The sequence below is a fragment of the Mustela nivalis genome (genome assembly GCF_964662115.1).
Source record: "Mustela nivalis genome assembly, chromosome: 3".
NCBI classification, from domain to species: domain Eukaryota; kingdom Metazoa; phylum Chordata; class Mammalia; order Carnivora; family Mustelidae; genus Mustela; species Mustela nivalis.
Window position 1 is genome coordinate 96344469 of NC_139022.1, and position 16360 is coordinate 96360828.

The window sequence follows — 16360 nt, forward strand, 5'->3', positions numbered from 1 at the left end:
AAAATAAATAAATAAATAAAAAGTCGGGGGGAGGGCACCTGACTGGCTCAGCTGGTAGAGCACACAATTCTTTTTTTTTTTTTAAAGATTTATTTATTTATTTTACAGACAGAGATCACAAGTAGGCAGAGAGGCAGACAGAGAGAGAGGAGGAAGCAAGCTCCCTGCTGAGCAGAGAGCTTGATGCAGGGCTCTATCCCAGGACCCTGAGACTATGACCTGAGCCGAAGGCAGAGGCTTAACCCACTGAGCCACCCAGGTGCCCCAGAGCATGCAATTCTTGATCTCAGGGTGGTAAATTCAAGCCCTGTGCTCAGTGTAGAGATTACTTAAAAACAAAAATTTTATTTATTTTTTAATGATTTTATTTATTTATTTGACAGAGAGAGATCACAAGCAGGCAGAGAGGCAGGCAGAGAGAGAGAGAGAGAGGAGGAAGCAGGCTCCCTGCTGAGCAGAGAGCCCGATGCGGGACTCGATCCCAGGACCCTGAGATCATGACCTGAGCTGAAGGCAGCGGCTTAACCCACTGAGCCACCCAGGTGCCCAAAAATAAAAATTTTAAATGAAAGAATGAATCTCTGACATAAAGAGACATCCAAGGATGGGGGATAAAAAAGGACAGGAACTTAAAAAGATAAAATCTCCTGCAACTTCTATTTAAACATTCTTGAATTTTAAAAATAAAAATTCTTGAATTATAATACCAACATAAAAACATAAACATACTATTGGTGAAATACAGCTTTCTACTAGTTTTTATTTTACTAGTGACCTGTTATCAGGAAATTCAACTCTGTGATGTTCTGTATATTGAAACCTCACCCTGAATAGAGCCAGCTATTAATGCACCAGTATCAAAGTCCTGCTATTGAAAATTTCATACTCTTGTCCTGTTTTTTTTTTTTAAAGATTTTATTTATTTATTTGACAGACAGAGATCACAAGTAGGCAGAGAAGCAGGCAGAGAGAGAGAGGAGGAAGCAGGCTCCCCGCTGAGCAGAGAGCCTGATGTGGGGCTCGATCCCAGGACCCTGAGATCATGACCTGAGCCGAAGGCAGCGGCTTAACCCACTGAGCCACCCAGGCGCCCCTCTTGTCCTGTTTTTTAATTACTTATTACTTACTCATTTTGTTAGCATTTAAAGTTCTCTTAATCTTTCCACTTTTAAAACTCAGTTTAGGATGGAACTATATAATAAAAAAATAAAAGCTGCAATTACCACTCCCTTAGTCACATCTCCACCCCTCCAGGGACTTTCCTCATGTTATCTTTGTGAGCTTTACCTCCAACTACACAACACTGAGTACCTAACACTTTAATTCACACCAAACAACTTCCCATATTCCACATTGTTAACTTCTAATATTTTCTACATTCCTACACACTGTTCCTTAAGCATGGCATTCCCTACTTTCCTATCAAAATTCTTTTCACTCTTCAAAACCCCAGAAAGGCTATCTCCTCTATGAAGTCTTTCAGACCTCCAATCACAATCAATCCTTCTTCCACATTCCCACAGCACACTCTATTTCTTTCCATGTGTTTCTCTACCACTAGAGTTAAGAATTTTGAGAGCAGAGTTGGTATGGCAAGAAGCATGGCTATTTAAAACAAAAAAATGGAACAAAAGACAGTCAAAATGACATAAACTACCACTTTAAACTATCACTAGAAAAAATTAAAGCATTATCTTGTGGTCTTCATAAATTGTGTCTTATCTAACTGAATAATATCCTAGTACAAGGCAGTAAAATGATCTGCAAAGCTCCTAAAACCATGTGCAAAACTGTGTATCAGCAATTATCTCATATTTTCATCAAGTTCTAAAGATGTGTGTGAGATTCAAGAAGTTAAAACTATTTAGATCATAGTTCACAGAACATGAAAAGTGATTAATATTACATTTTAAGAATTAAGAGTCAATTTCAAAAATAAACTACTAGCTATGAAAGCTCTGAGAAAAAATATCAGATTGAAACTAAAAATTACATTAACAATAATGGAAGGGAGTTACATTCATGGGTCTATGAATTTCCAAGATTATATATAGTACAATGATAACTTTTTAAAGTATCAACATTCAACCAAGAGTTTTGATCAAAAATTTAATGTGTTTTTCAACATAACACATATGGGATTAACAATGTGTCGTAAAATCTGTTTCAGTGATGATTTTTTCATTTTAAAAACCCTTTATTCGGAGATACAGGCTTCCAGTTACAGAATGAATAAATCACACAGATCAAAGATACAGTAAAGAAAATATAGTCATTAGTGTTGTTAATAATGTTGTATGGTGACAGATGGTAGCTACATTTTGGTGAGCACAACATAATCTATAGAGTTGTGCAACAGCTATGCCATATAGCTGAAACTAATGTAACATTGTGTGTCAACTACACTTCATTTAAAAAAAAAAGAAGAAAAAAGCATCTTCAATTCATGTAAAACTTTAACAAGATCTATGAATATACGCTCTGAATTTGAAAATTAAAATATTGCTAATTAATTTAAAACATTTCTCAGGGCCTGGGTGGCTCACTAGGTTAAATATCCCACTCTTGACTTCAGCTCAGGTCATGATCTCAGGGTTTTGAGATGGAGCCCCATGTGAGATTCCTTGCTCAGCAGGGAGTCTGTTTCTCCCCCTATCTGCCACTCCCCCTGCTCCTGTGAACCCACTTGCTCTTGCTCCTTCTCTCTCAAATAAATAAAATCTTAAAAAACACATGCATCTATAGATCCACATCTGTGTTAACTGAATCTAAACAAGAAATTAAGTTTTCCAAGTATCAAAGGAAATACTACACATCAACGTTTATTGTCTCCAATGAATAAAAATACCTAGAAGTAAAATCTTCCAATTAACATCTAATGAATTCAAGATTAAGTGTTACATGTACTTAAAACTACCAATAAGCCTTAAATTATACTTCCTATTAAAGAAATAAATGACTATATATATTTTTAAATGAACTGGTGGTTCTAATATTTTATGGCACTATAGTAAAACATAAAACAAAATACTTTCAGTATTTTATTATTAAATTAAAAAATGGACTATAGGAAGGTATTTCGCTATATCATTATCTGTCAAATCAAGTACTGGTTGTTCTAAAAATAAGAAGTTCCAAGTTTGGGGAAAAAACCTGGTAATACTAATAAACTAACAGAAATGCTTCCATACTGCCTTTTCTTGAGAAGTAAAAACTTCAAAAAGAGATCCTTCTCACCCAGATCTCTGAAGCTTTTACAAACATTCCTTTTATGCCAATTACTGAATATCAATAATCAATATTAAGAAGTAGGTCTGTAAAGCAACTATTTTTAACCAATCTATTTAACCCATCTATTTTATCAATTTAACTATTTGAAACTACTATCCCAGGAAAGGAAAAAGCAAAAAGAGAATTGCTAATTGAAAAAATGATACTCATTATTTCAAAGTCTACTGTGCAGTGCAATATAACAAATATAGCTTTGCACTAAACAGTCATAACAGTCTCTATTCTTTCCACCATTCAAATTGATAAGATTAAGGAAAGACAAAGATATTTACCTCTGTTTCCCATACTCCTCCCAGAGGCAAATCCGCTTCTCATGAAATGATCTCTTCGAGAAGGTCCATCATCCATTTCTAAATCAAGTAACAATTTGAAACAAGTCAAAATAAGTACCTTGCTGGTACACAAACTTTTAACCTTTTCAATGTACCACCTCCCATGACAAAGGAAGAATTCTATAAATTGGTAAGAAAGACAAATAGCCTAGTGGCCTACCTAAGGAAGTTCTCCAAGAGAAAAATAAAGGGTGACTAAACCTTACTCAATAAAACAAAATGTGAATCAAAGGAAGGAGATAGTTTTTTCAACATATGACTAGCTGCATGACAGTTTTAAGTTTGCTAATACCAAAAACAGCTAAGAACATAGGGAAACAAGCCCAAATCATATACTATAATGAAGCTACAAACTAGATCTTGATCCTAGCTCTGAAAGAATATATTTGAAAGTATATTAATTGTCATAAAGAAACTAAATCAGTACTTATATCTCTGCATCAAGCCTAGATATAGTTTTACACATGAATTCTATCAAACTCTCAAAGAACGAATCATTTCGATGACATATAACCCTCCCAGGAAACAGAAAGAGGAATTATTCCCCAATTCATTCCACCAAGTCAACCTGACTTCAACATGTCAAGGATTGAAGAAAATATCTCTTAATCAAAAGTGGATGTAAAATCTCCATAACAGTTATTAGCAAAACAAACCCAATCAAAAATTAAATAGATAGAACATTATGACCAATGCAAGGGTATTTTAACATCACAACATCTTAAAAAGGTAATTTATAACATTAACATATCAAAAAGAAAAAAAAACTATCTCCATAGATAAAAAATACATGAAATAACCCAATACGATTTATGACTTAAAAACATACACTTAGGGGTGCCTGGATGGCTCAGTAGGTTAAGTGTCTGCCTTTAGCTCAGGTTATGATTCCAGGGTTCTAGGACTTAGCATGAGGCTCCGTGCTCAGCAGGAAGCCTGCTTCTCCCTCTCCCTCTGCCTGCCACTTGCCCATTTGTGCTCTCCCTCTGTCAAATAAATAAATAAAATCATTTTTTTAAAAAAAAGAAAAAAACATATACTTAGCAAACAAAGTGACATTCATGCAGCTCTGCTAATACTAGCAAAAGGGAAACAACTCAAACATACATCAAAAAGTGAATAAAAATATGTGGCATAGTTGCACAAGAGAGTATCACATATATTGTGCTCTATACTTTATTATGTAATATTATATATATTGCATATGTGTAGTATATTCATACGAGAGAGTACAATTATAAATAGACCAAAACAACTGGCTGGCAACATGGATAAACTTTAAAAACAATACTGGATGAAAAATTTAAATTGCAAAGACTATAAATAGTAAGATACCAGTTTTATAAAACTCAAAGAAGCAAACTTAAACGCAGTGTTTGGGGAGATATACATATGTAATATGTTAACAAAGAAAGGAAAACAATGTAGGATAGGAATTCGACAGGAGAGAACTGGAAAAGCATATATAAGTTATATAACAGTAATAGTAATGTTTTTAAACAGGTGATCATTCAAAATATTTATTAAGATTTATAATTTGCATATGCCATTTTAAATACAGTATTTTTATGAAAATGTCTTCAATAAAGATTCAACAAAGTCACAAGGTAACAAGTATTCTTTGGATTTTTAACTCTAACTAGTTGCCCACATAGCTAACACAGTAAAAGAAGACTTACTAAGTAAAGAAAAGTGCAAAAAAATATTTAACCTACAATCCCTCTTCTGTATGTTCCCCTTCTTGCCTGATTCTGGCATCACAGTTCACATGTGTTTCACAGTTCACATGTGTAGCCTCTCTTGCTGAGGTTATACATTTCATCAGGTAACCAAAAGGTTGCTGAATTTCTGGCAATAGTAACCAAGTTAAGTTCAAATGCTCTCAGATCACACGAAGTTCAAAGACAAGAAAGATTTACTCAAATTCTAACTGCTTCAACATTAAAGGGATTCCACATGGAAGTACCAGTTACAGTAGCACTAAAAAGTTGCTAGCTTTTGGCACACAGTAAACAGAAAAGCAAAGGTGATATTAAAAGGACAAGGACACGGCCAGAAAAATTAGCAATTCTCTAAATACTAACTTCTAATGTTTGCCAGGCTCTCCCCAAATATACAAGATGAGAACAGCCATGCTTCAGCTGGCTCAAATTTTAAAGCTATGCTGTATAATACTACCATCCATACTACCCATATGTGGCCATTTTTTTTTTCATATATGGCCATTTAAAATCAAAATTAAGTCAATTAAAATAAGCAAAATCAAAACTTCATTTCCTCAGCTGTACTCATTAGTCACATTTCAAGTGCACCCTGTGGCTATATTAGCCAGTGCAATTAAAAAATATTTCCATCATTGCAGAGAGTTCTAATGAAAGCACTGGTCTTAGACTGGTAGTTCCCAACCTGTGGCACAAAGACATCAATGGAAAAGGAGTATGCTTCCATCTTGAGTCAACTTATAAAGCCAACTTCAGTACAGTGGTACTCAAATACATAAGAAAGTAACATATTTAAGACACTGCAAGCTCTTAAGAGTCAACAGGAATTGTTTTACCCTCAAGTAACAAACTAAAATACCCTTTACTCAATTAATTGAAATCCCTATATATGCTTCCCAGGATTTCTTCTCTTTTAACATTTATATTATTTCACCACTACTGATTTTTTTTCTCTCTCTTTTCAACTGCTATAATTTCAAGTAACTCTTCATCTAACCCATGTTGCACTTAAGATCCACATGATACATGTCCATTTGGTTACTATGGTATCTAGATCCATACTTCTCCCAAATTCTTTGACAAAAACCCAATTACTAAGATGGAAGGCCAAAAATTAAAATTACCATAGAAATAAGTGTGGGGGAGGCAAAAGGATAGATGATTTCCTAATAATGGGGAGCCTGGGTGGCTCAGTGTGTTGGGCCTCTGCCTTCAGCTCGAGTCAATATCTCAGGGTCCTGGGATTGAGCCTTCATTGGGCTCTCTGTTCGGTGAAGAGCCTGCTTCTCCCTCTCCCTCTGCCTGCCTCTATGCCTACTTGTGATCTCTTTCTGTCAAATAAATTTAAATCTTAAAAAAAATGATTTCCTAGTAAGAACATGGAATCTTGTGTTCTGAAACCTCACTCAAGTCAAGCAAACATAATTAAATATGTACAAGCTATACTGTATTATGCCTATTGGTAAAGAAAGGGTCACAAAGTATGAAAGCTTTGTAAGCACTGTAACTGCTTAACTAAAATGCCTATGATGCGGTATCACACAAGCCTTAACCACACTTGGTATTGAGAATGAAAACCTAATATGGTTATATTCCTATATGGCTTCGCCTATTTTAATAAATTTCCAACCATGTCTGGAAAGAAAAGCAAATTCTCATTATATATATTTTCTTTCCCCAACAGTTACAGGACTTGTTTGGCAAAATAAAATAAAGTGCAACAGATCTAATCAAACAATACAAAGTACTGTCTCCTTCTGCAAAAAGCATTCTTATATATACTTTTTTTTTAAAGATTTTATTTATTTATTTGACACAGAGAGATCACAAGTAGGCAGAGAGGCAGGCAGAGAGAGAGAGAGAGTAGGACGCAGGCTCACTGCCGAGCAGAGAGCCCGATGCGGGACTCGATCCCAGGACCCTGAGATCATGACCTGAGCCGAAGGCAGCGGCTTAACCCACTGAGCCACCCAGGCGCCCTGCAAAAGCATTCTTTACAAATTCTTTACAAAATGACTTTATATGCATCATCTCATTTGATCTTTATCCTTATAACAACCCTGTTGGGAATCAGGATAGGTGTTGCCAATTGCTTTTAGAAAAAAATGAAATGAAGTAAAAATCACAAAATAACACAATCTGCAGGTGCTACGTCTAGAAGGCAGGATTTCCATCTCAAAACTGTCCTCAACTATAGCCATTCCAAAAATAATTTTAAATTACTGGAACTAAAAGCAGACAGAAAAAAAGAAAAACAGAGAGAGTATGCTAACACCCAAAAAGAAAAACTTAAGATTCACGTAGTTTATTACTGTCAAAGTAAAATTAGTTGACAACTGAAACAAGTAGTCAAATTCAAGATAGGTAATTGTTATCAGATGTGCACAAGAAAATTATCCCTTGAGGACCATAAATACCAGGCACTACGCTATGTTAGACCTTTATATGTATTAACTAGCTTATTTAACACTTAAACATAAAAGGTATTATCCTCATTTTAAAAATGAGAAAACAAATAGTTTAGAGAACCTAGCCAACTTCACCAAGGTCATCCAGCCAGCATGAAGACTGGACTTCAATTTGAACTCAATTATCAGACTTAAAGACCTACTTATTGAAGACCTGTACACATTCTGTACAGTAAAACTGTGAGAGGCACCTTGCCATCTCCAGATGGTAAATTAGAGGACAAGTTGAAAATAATTTTGGAAAACACCCTATTAGTCATTCAAATTTGAAAAGTAAAAACAGAGGACAGAGACAAATATTTTTAAGGTTTACAGAAAATAGCATGTAAAAATTTTAAAAAGCTCAAGGTAGAATCTAAATATGATGGTCCAAAAATAGAAGGGTCTAATAAAGAATTAACTCATCCTTTCTTCTTTGCTATTAGCATATAGTTAAGAGGAAATAGGCAATTACTTTCTTTAATTTTTTTTAATTCATTATAGGGCTTGCTGCTCTCACTTTCATGAATTTAATGATATGCCATCACTGAGTTTTATCAGTTCAATCCCCATTATAATAAATACATAGTAAGAAAAATATTGGTAAAGAAGTCCATGATACTAATAAATAATAAAATACAGATATTGTTCTTTAGTGCTCTGAAGCCTATCAAAAGAAATAAAATGAAACTCCATTTAAGATGAAATTAATGAAAGCAATTCCCACTAAATGACCAAAGAATACATCCCACATATAATCACATTTGGACCAGATCCAGGAAGGAGGAGCAAATCTTGAATAACTTAAAAGAAACCCACATATTTAACCACCAAGCAAAAGAACAAAGGACTATGGGACTTCACTATGAGCTCTAGTCCTCCTGTAATCTTACAACTTGCCTCCAAAGTAATCTGCTTAACCCAAGGTAAAAAGGGTAAGGAATGATAAAGACTTGATGGCAAAAAGTTCTGAAACTACTTCTCAGTATTTAGGGCTCCCTGTTTCCTAATGTCTAATCCCCTTCATTATCCCAAGTAACTCAAAGACTAAACATTTATAAATCATCAGTGTTCAGTCTTCCAAACAGATAATGTAATTATGAAAGTAATGTGCAAAAAAATTGCCTGGGAATCTTATTAAAATGTAGACTGTAATCCAGCAGAGTTCTGGGTAGACCATTAGAGTCTGCAGTTCTTTTTTTTTTTTTTTCCTCATTTGAGAGTGGGAAAGCCCACGCAAGTGGGGGGGGGGGGGGCGGGGCAGAGAGAGAGGGAGAAGCAGACTCCCCACTGATCAAGGAAGGCGGGCAAAGGGCTCTATCCCATGATTCTAAGATCATGACCTGAGCCAAACTCATGCTCAACCAAATGAGCCACCCAGGCACCCCTAGACTCTGCATTTCTAAGAAATTCACAGGTGACATTGATGCTACTTGTCTGTCAACCACATTTCAAGTAACAAGATTCTTACATCCACCAAAAGACATACCAGAAAAATATGCATAACAGAAATGTTCAAAATAGGAAAACTACCCACATGCCCATTAATACAACTTATGGTACAGCTGGAATACTATATACCCATAAATAACCTATAACTACTTCTAATAACATGGAGAGAAGCTTGAATACAAGGGAATATAATGTATAGTTTCATTTTGTATGATTCCTATTTATAGGAAAAATTAATCTAGATTTCTAGAAATTAGAAGAGCAGTTACTCCTAGTCAGAGTGATAGTGCCTTAAAGAAAGACATACAGGGATTTTTAGAGTTCCACTAATGTTTTGTTTCCTGATTTGGTGTATTCCGATTGTTCAAATTCAGTGAGCTATACATTTATGATTTATATCTTACTTAAAAATACTGAATGTGTGTGTGTACACTATGGTGCAAAAAAAGTTTTTTCTTTCTAAAAAAAGAAGAATCTGGCCTAGACTCATATACGGACAAAAGCAACTAAACTTGTAATAAACAGGTAATTTCCATGTTCTAGAGCTTATTTTTTAAAAAAGATGAAAGGCATAAAACCAAAATTGAATTAGGACAACACAAGGAAAAAAAAAAAGGGCAATCTTTCTTAGTTTAAAAGTGCTAAATAACACCCGTGCTGGGCACAGCATAGTGTAGAGTTGTTGAATCACTACATTGTACACTGTCACACTGTGTGTCAACTATACTCAAATTAAAAAAAAATTTTTTTTAATTTTTTTAAATAAAAAAATAAATAAGAGTGCTAAATAGGGGAGTCTGGTTGGCTCTGCCAATTAAGCATCTCACTCTTGATTTCAGCTCAGATCATGATCTCAGGGTCGTGAGCCTGGGCTCAGCACTGAGTGAGAAGCCTGCTTGAGATTTTGTCTCACCCTCTCCCTCTGCGCCTCATCATCCCACCCCTGCTTGTACACATCCTTTCTAAAAAACAAAAAGAGACAGGGAGAAAAAAAAGATCTGTCTCCTTTAAAAAAGGGGCTCAGTCAGGCAACTGATTTTTTATTTCAGCTCAGGTCATTATTTCAGGGCAGTTTTATCCAGCCCAGTATCAAGCTCCACTTTCAGCATGGAGTCTGCCTGTCCTTCCTCTGCTCCTCCCATTGCTCTTGCATGCTCTCTCTCTCAAATAAGTAAATAAATAGAATCTTAAAAAAACAAAACAAAACAAAACAAAAAGCTTCTGCTCTGCAAAAGACAATGTCAAAAGAATGAGAAAACAAGCCACACCCCAGGAGAAAATATTTGCATAAAACACATCCTATAAAGGACTATTAACCTGAACATACAAGGAACTCTTAAAACTCAACAATAAGAAAACAAACCTAATTTAAAAATGGGTCCAAAGCTTTAAAAGACACAACAGAGAGGGGCGCCTGGGTGGCTCAGTGGGTTAAGCCGCTGCCTTCGGCTCGGGTCATGATCTCAGGGTCCTAGGATCGAGTTCCGCGTCGGGCTCTCCGCTCGGCGGGGAGCCTGCTTCCTCCTCTCTCTCTCTGCCTGCCTCTCTGCCTACTTGTGATCTCTGTCAAATAAATAAATAAATAAATAAAATCTTTAAAAAAAAAAAAAAAGACACAACAGAGAAATGCAAATTAAAACAATAAGGTACCACTACACACCTTTCTGAATGGCCAAAATTCATAACACTTGACAATACAGAATACTAGCAAGAATGTATAGCAACAGAAATCCTTACTTATTTCTGATGGGAATGTACATTTACATGTACATTTACAAAAGTAAACCTACTCCTATCATATCATCCAGCAAGCATGTTCCTTGGTATTTACCCAAAGGAGATGAAAACTTATATTCACACAAAAACCTGCACACAGATGTGTTTCTAGCAGTTTTATTTCTAATCACCAGAACTTGGAGGCAGCCAAGATGTCTTTCAATAGGTAAATGAATTAAAAACTGTGTTATATCCAGACAACAGCACATTATTCACTGCTTAAAAAAAAAAAAAAAAAGAAAAAGAAAAAGAAAAAGAAAAACTGGGCACCTGTGGCTCAGTTGGTTAAACAACTGCCTCCAGCTCAGGTCATGATCCCGGAGTCCTGGGATCGAGTTCTGCATTCGGCTCCCAGCTCCATGGACAGTCTGCTTCTCCCCCTGACCTTCTCCCCTCTCATACTTTCTCTCACTCTCTCTCTCTCAAATGGATAAATAACATATTAAAAAAACAAAACAAAACAAAACTGAGCTATCAAGCCATGGAAAGACACAAAGGAAACTTAAATGCACATTACTAAGTGAAAGAACCCAATTTGAAAAGCCTGCATACTACAAGATTCCAACTATATGACATTCTAGAAAAGGTAAAACAATGTAGACAGTAAAAACATTATTGGTTGTTAGGGGAAAGAAGAGGAGGAGAGATGAATAGGCAGAACACAGGATTTTTAGGGCAGTGAAAATTCATTTTTGGTACCATAATGATGGATACACTCATCCAAACCTGTTAGAGTGAGCAATGGACTTTGGGTGATTATAATGTGTCACTGTAGATTCATCAATTCCAACAAATGTACCACTCTGGCTGGGAATGTTGATAATGGGGGAGGCTATGCAGGCATGGAATAAGGACGTATGGGAAATCTCTATGTCTTCTCAATTTTGCTATGAGCCTAAAACTGCTCTAAAAAAAATGAAGTCTTATTAAAAAAATTTTTGATTTAGGGGCACCTGGGTGGCTCAGTGGGTTAAAGCCTCTGCCTTCAGCTCAGGTCATGACTCCAGGGTCCTGGGATTGAGCCCCGCATCAGGTTCTCTGCTCAGTGGGGGGCCTGCTTCCTCCTCTCTCTCTGCCTGCCTCTCGGCCTACCTATGACTTCTGTCTGTCAAATAAATAAATAAAATCTTTAAAAAAAATTTTTTAATTTAAAAAATGGTTAAATTGGTAAATTTTATATTATTTTACCACAATTAAAAAAAAAAAAAAAAAGAAAACTTCACTGTTACTGCTAAAGACCCATGACCTGGGGTGACCAGAAAAACCCAAATGTCAAAGATTCTTTTTTGTGAGCCCTGGATGTACACTCATATTGCATGCACTACGTTCTGATTCGGCACTCAAATAATTATGGATACCATGTTTTTTTTTTAAACAAACAGATTTAGATGATTAAAAGCTAAATGTGAAAGGTAAAACTCTATAACATAGATGGTTACTTCTGACATAGGGGTAAGGAAGAGTTTAAATAAAACTACAAAAGCAAATCAGAAAGCAAAGAAAAAAATATTCTTTCAAGTACTTCATAATAAAAATTTTTTTTAAAGATTTTATTTATTTATTTGACAGAGAGAAATCACAAGTAGACGGAAAGGCAGACAGAGAGAGAGAGGGAAGCAGGCTCCCCGCTGAGCAGAGAACCCAATGCGGGACTCGATCCCAGGACCCTGAGATCATGACCTGAGCCGAAGGCAGCGGCTTAACCCACTGAGCCACCCAGGCGCCCCCATAATAAAATTTTTGATCAGTAAGGGACATCATGGAGAAAGACAGATACAGAATGGAAGGAGATATTCACTATCAGAAGCATAATATCTAAAATATAGGAGGACTGCCTGTCAATCAACAAGAGAAAAAGAACATGCAAAATACAAAAATAGACTAAAAATATGAAGAGGCAACTTACAGAAATGGAAACCTAAAACAGTAACAAGCATATAAAGGAGAGTTAAGCTCTTAATAATAAATAATAATAAGATAAATATATTTTTAAAATGAGATTTTAGGGGCGCCTGGGTGGCTCAGTGGGTTGTGGCCTCTGCCTTCGGCTCAGGTTATGGTCCCAGAGTCCTGGGATCGAGCCCCACATCGGGCTCTCTGCTTGGCAGAGAGCCTGCTTCCTCTTCTCTCTCTGCCTGCCTCTCTGCCTACCTGTGATCTCTGTCTGTCAAATAAATAAATAAATAAAATCTTTTAAAAAAATGAGATTTTACTTTATATCCAACAGAATGGCTAAAATTAAAATACCAAATATCAATGGAGACATAAAAACCTTCATGTCCAACTGATGGGAATATAGACTGGTATACTTATTCCAGAAAGCAAGTATTAAATACTTAGTCAAATTAAGTACACATACACCCATGACCTTGTAATTCCTTTCCTGAGTCCATTACCTAAAGACATTCTCACTATAGCCTAATAAGTGAATAGTGTAGAAATGTTCATCCTTGTGGTGGCGGAGGGTAATAGGAGGTCTTCTCAGTGTCCATCATGGGAATAGGGAGGTAAATAAAACTTGATGATAAAGTGTATGAAATACCTTGCAGTATTAAGAAATAATGACATCAATTATCAATTACAAAGAGATTTTAAATGCAGCAGGGGGTGGAAAAGAATGATATCCTTAGCTCTATTACATTTTTCTAAGTCAAAAATAGATGCATAGAAAAAACAGGCACACAAAACATTTTAAAACACACACATAAAAAAGAATAGTTCCTCTGGGGAAAAAACAGAGTAAGAAATCCCTGACACTCCCTCACATAAATAGCTGGGTCTAGGAATAATTCAAATCATTCAAAAATGTATAATGAAAAAATCAGCAAAGGTAGCATAAGGTCTTTGCAATACAATGAATTAAGGACAATGACACAGAGAACAGTTTTAAAAACTTAAATCCTCTAAACAAACACTAGCTGATTCCTCTCTACGGAAACTTCTGTGCCCAAGAAAACTTCCTGGACCAAACACTCCATAATAGAGCCAATCAGCCAACAAGATGTGTCCATGCACATAAAGTTGATTTCTCATTGGCATTTTTAATGTTCCACTCTAAATACAAAAAGACACACAAGTATCACCAGACTTTTGGAAAAAACCACCCATATAAAAGACACAGACTAGGCCAAGGCCAGGTGGGACAGCAAATGGCCATGCCTGAATTGGCTCCAGTAAGTAAGGCTTCCCATGCAGAAGCCCAGATTCAGGATCTTTGGGACTCCACTCTGGCAGACACCCATCCAGGGCCCTTGTTGGGGGCAGAGAATGGGTGGAGCTATGTCTACAGGTCACGCTAGTCCCCAAGTGTAAGATATGAACCCTGGATGGAGCCACAGACAGCACTCTTGAACAAACCAAATGTGAACCACGTTGATTGACTGGGGGCCCAGCCTGGACCGCGGTGCCCAGGCATGGCAACGGTGGAGAAGGGAAAGGCAAGAAACTGGTCTGGTGCCTACGATGGGTGTTATAGCTCAGCCAATTTTACATCACAGTTACTGAGTCCAGAAAAAGCATTTTAAAAGATTTAAGATGCTGAGTAAATAACGTATGGCAGAGGCTTAAGTACGACAATTGAGCCACTAAAGTATTATAGTTTGGGTTGAGTTTAAGAAAGATGGAAGACACGCTGGAAAGAATAGAATAGGATATGAAAACCTAAGCAGAGTACACACTCTTTAATTATCCAATGTTTTGTTGTGATCGAGGTTTAGAGGGAATGGCCATTTATTATGTTTTTTCATATGTTATAAACTTTCATATTGAGCATTTTTCCTCATTACTAAACAAAATGATGAGGTTGGTAATTTTGAAATAGCATTAATAGCCTCAACCAAGAAAACGTAATTCCTAGGATTAAAAAGTCTAAAGATATTCAACAGCTTTATGAAGAAACTATAAATAAATGAGATATAGGCCCAGGAGATAACTGGGCTTATAGATGTAAAGACAAAATGTAGTAAGGATACTATAAAGACATCCACGTTAATGTACAAATCTACTGCAGTTTTATGAAAATGGGAGAAAGATTTTTGTGAATTTAAGTAAACAGATTCTCAATTCCATTTGGAAAAATAAAGGTCAAAAATACAATTCTGCAAAAAGAATGAAAGGAGACTTGTACTAGCAGATAATAAAACTTATTAGAAGCCCACAGAATTAATGCAGTACTATTTTGTGCACGGTTAGACACAAAGAGCACTGGAAACTGAACAAGAACCAGATGCCAAGTGTACTGGGTTGAATAGTGTTTCCTCAAAATTCATGTCCTTTCTGCAACTTCAGAATGAGACTTTATTTAGACTAAGGTTACTGCAGATGTAATTGGTTAAGATGACATCATTGGAATAAGGTAATCTTAATATGACTGGTATCTTTTAAGAAGAGACACTGAGACCCAGACATACAAAAGGGTGAACACCTTTTACAGTGAAGACAAATGCTGGAGTCATGTAGTTTTAAGTCAAGAAATGCCAGGGATCAACAGCCATTGCCAGAAGCTAAGAGAAAGGCATGGAACAGATTCTCTCCTAGAGGCTTCAGAGATAGCATGGCTCTGCTGACACCTTGAATTCAGACTTAAGGGAATAAATTTTTATTGTTTTAAATCACCCAGTTGTGGGGGTGCCTGGGTGTCTCAGTTGTTAACCATCTGCTTTCCTCTCAGGTCATGGTCCCAGGGTCCTGGGATCCAGCCTCACGTCAGGCTCCCTGCTCTCTGAAAAGACTACTTTTCCCTCTCCCACTCCCCCTGCTTGTGTGTTCCTGCTCCTGCTCTCTGTCAAACAAATAAATAAAATCTTTAAATAAATAAAATAAATAAGTATCACCCAGTTGTGGTACTCTGTTATAGCGGCATTAATAAACTAATATAGAGACCTTCAAAAGCAGTGTTGGGACAACTGACTTTTTGATTTGGAAGAAAACATTAAGGAAGATCACCACTATATACCATAAAACTACATTCCATATAAATTTAAAATCTAAACATAAGTAAAACATAAGCCTTTTGAAGAAAATTTAGAGTATTTTTGCAACCTAGATTTAGAAAACTTTCTTGAAACACAGTAAGCAAAATGACAAGGAATACGGGCATTGGGGAAGGTATATGCTATGGTGAGTGCTGTGAATTGTGTAAGACTGATGATTCACAGACCTGTACCCCTTAAGCAAATAATACATTATATGTTAATTTAAAAAAAATAGTGGCTCTCAGCCACTATTTGGGGCTGAGATTCTATGGAAGATTGTAGGGAAGATTGTAGGGAAGTTTTATTTTTTTCTTTATACTCTTTTGAACTTGCAGTTTTTCTCCAAATGCATTTTGTATGTGATACCT

At 36.1% G+C, this 16360-nt stretch overlaps 1 protein-coding gene across 2 annotated transcripts in view; it reads right to left on the minus strand.

The window, feature by feature from the left end:
- Positions 1 to 16360, minus strand: part of DDX4 (DEAD-box helicase 4) — an 81181-nt gene that overhangs the window by 47633 nt on the left and 17188 nt on the right. For both annotated transcript variants that reach the window (XM_082725994.1, XM_082725993.1), the window contains exon 4: positions 3564 to 3641. In XM_082725994.1, coding sequence (XP_082582120.1) covers positions 3564 to 3641 — 78 coding nt within the window. The remainder of the gene's footprint in view (positions 1 to 3563; positions 3642 to 16360) is intronic.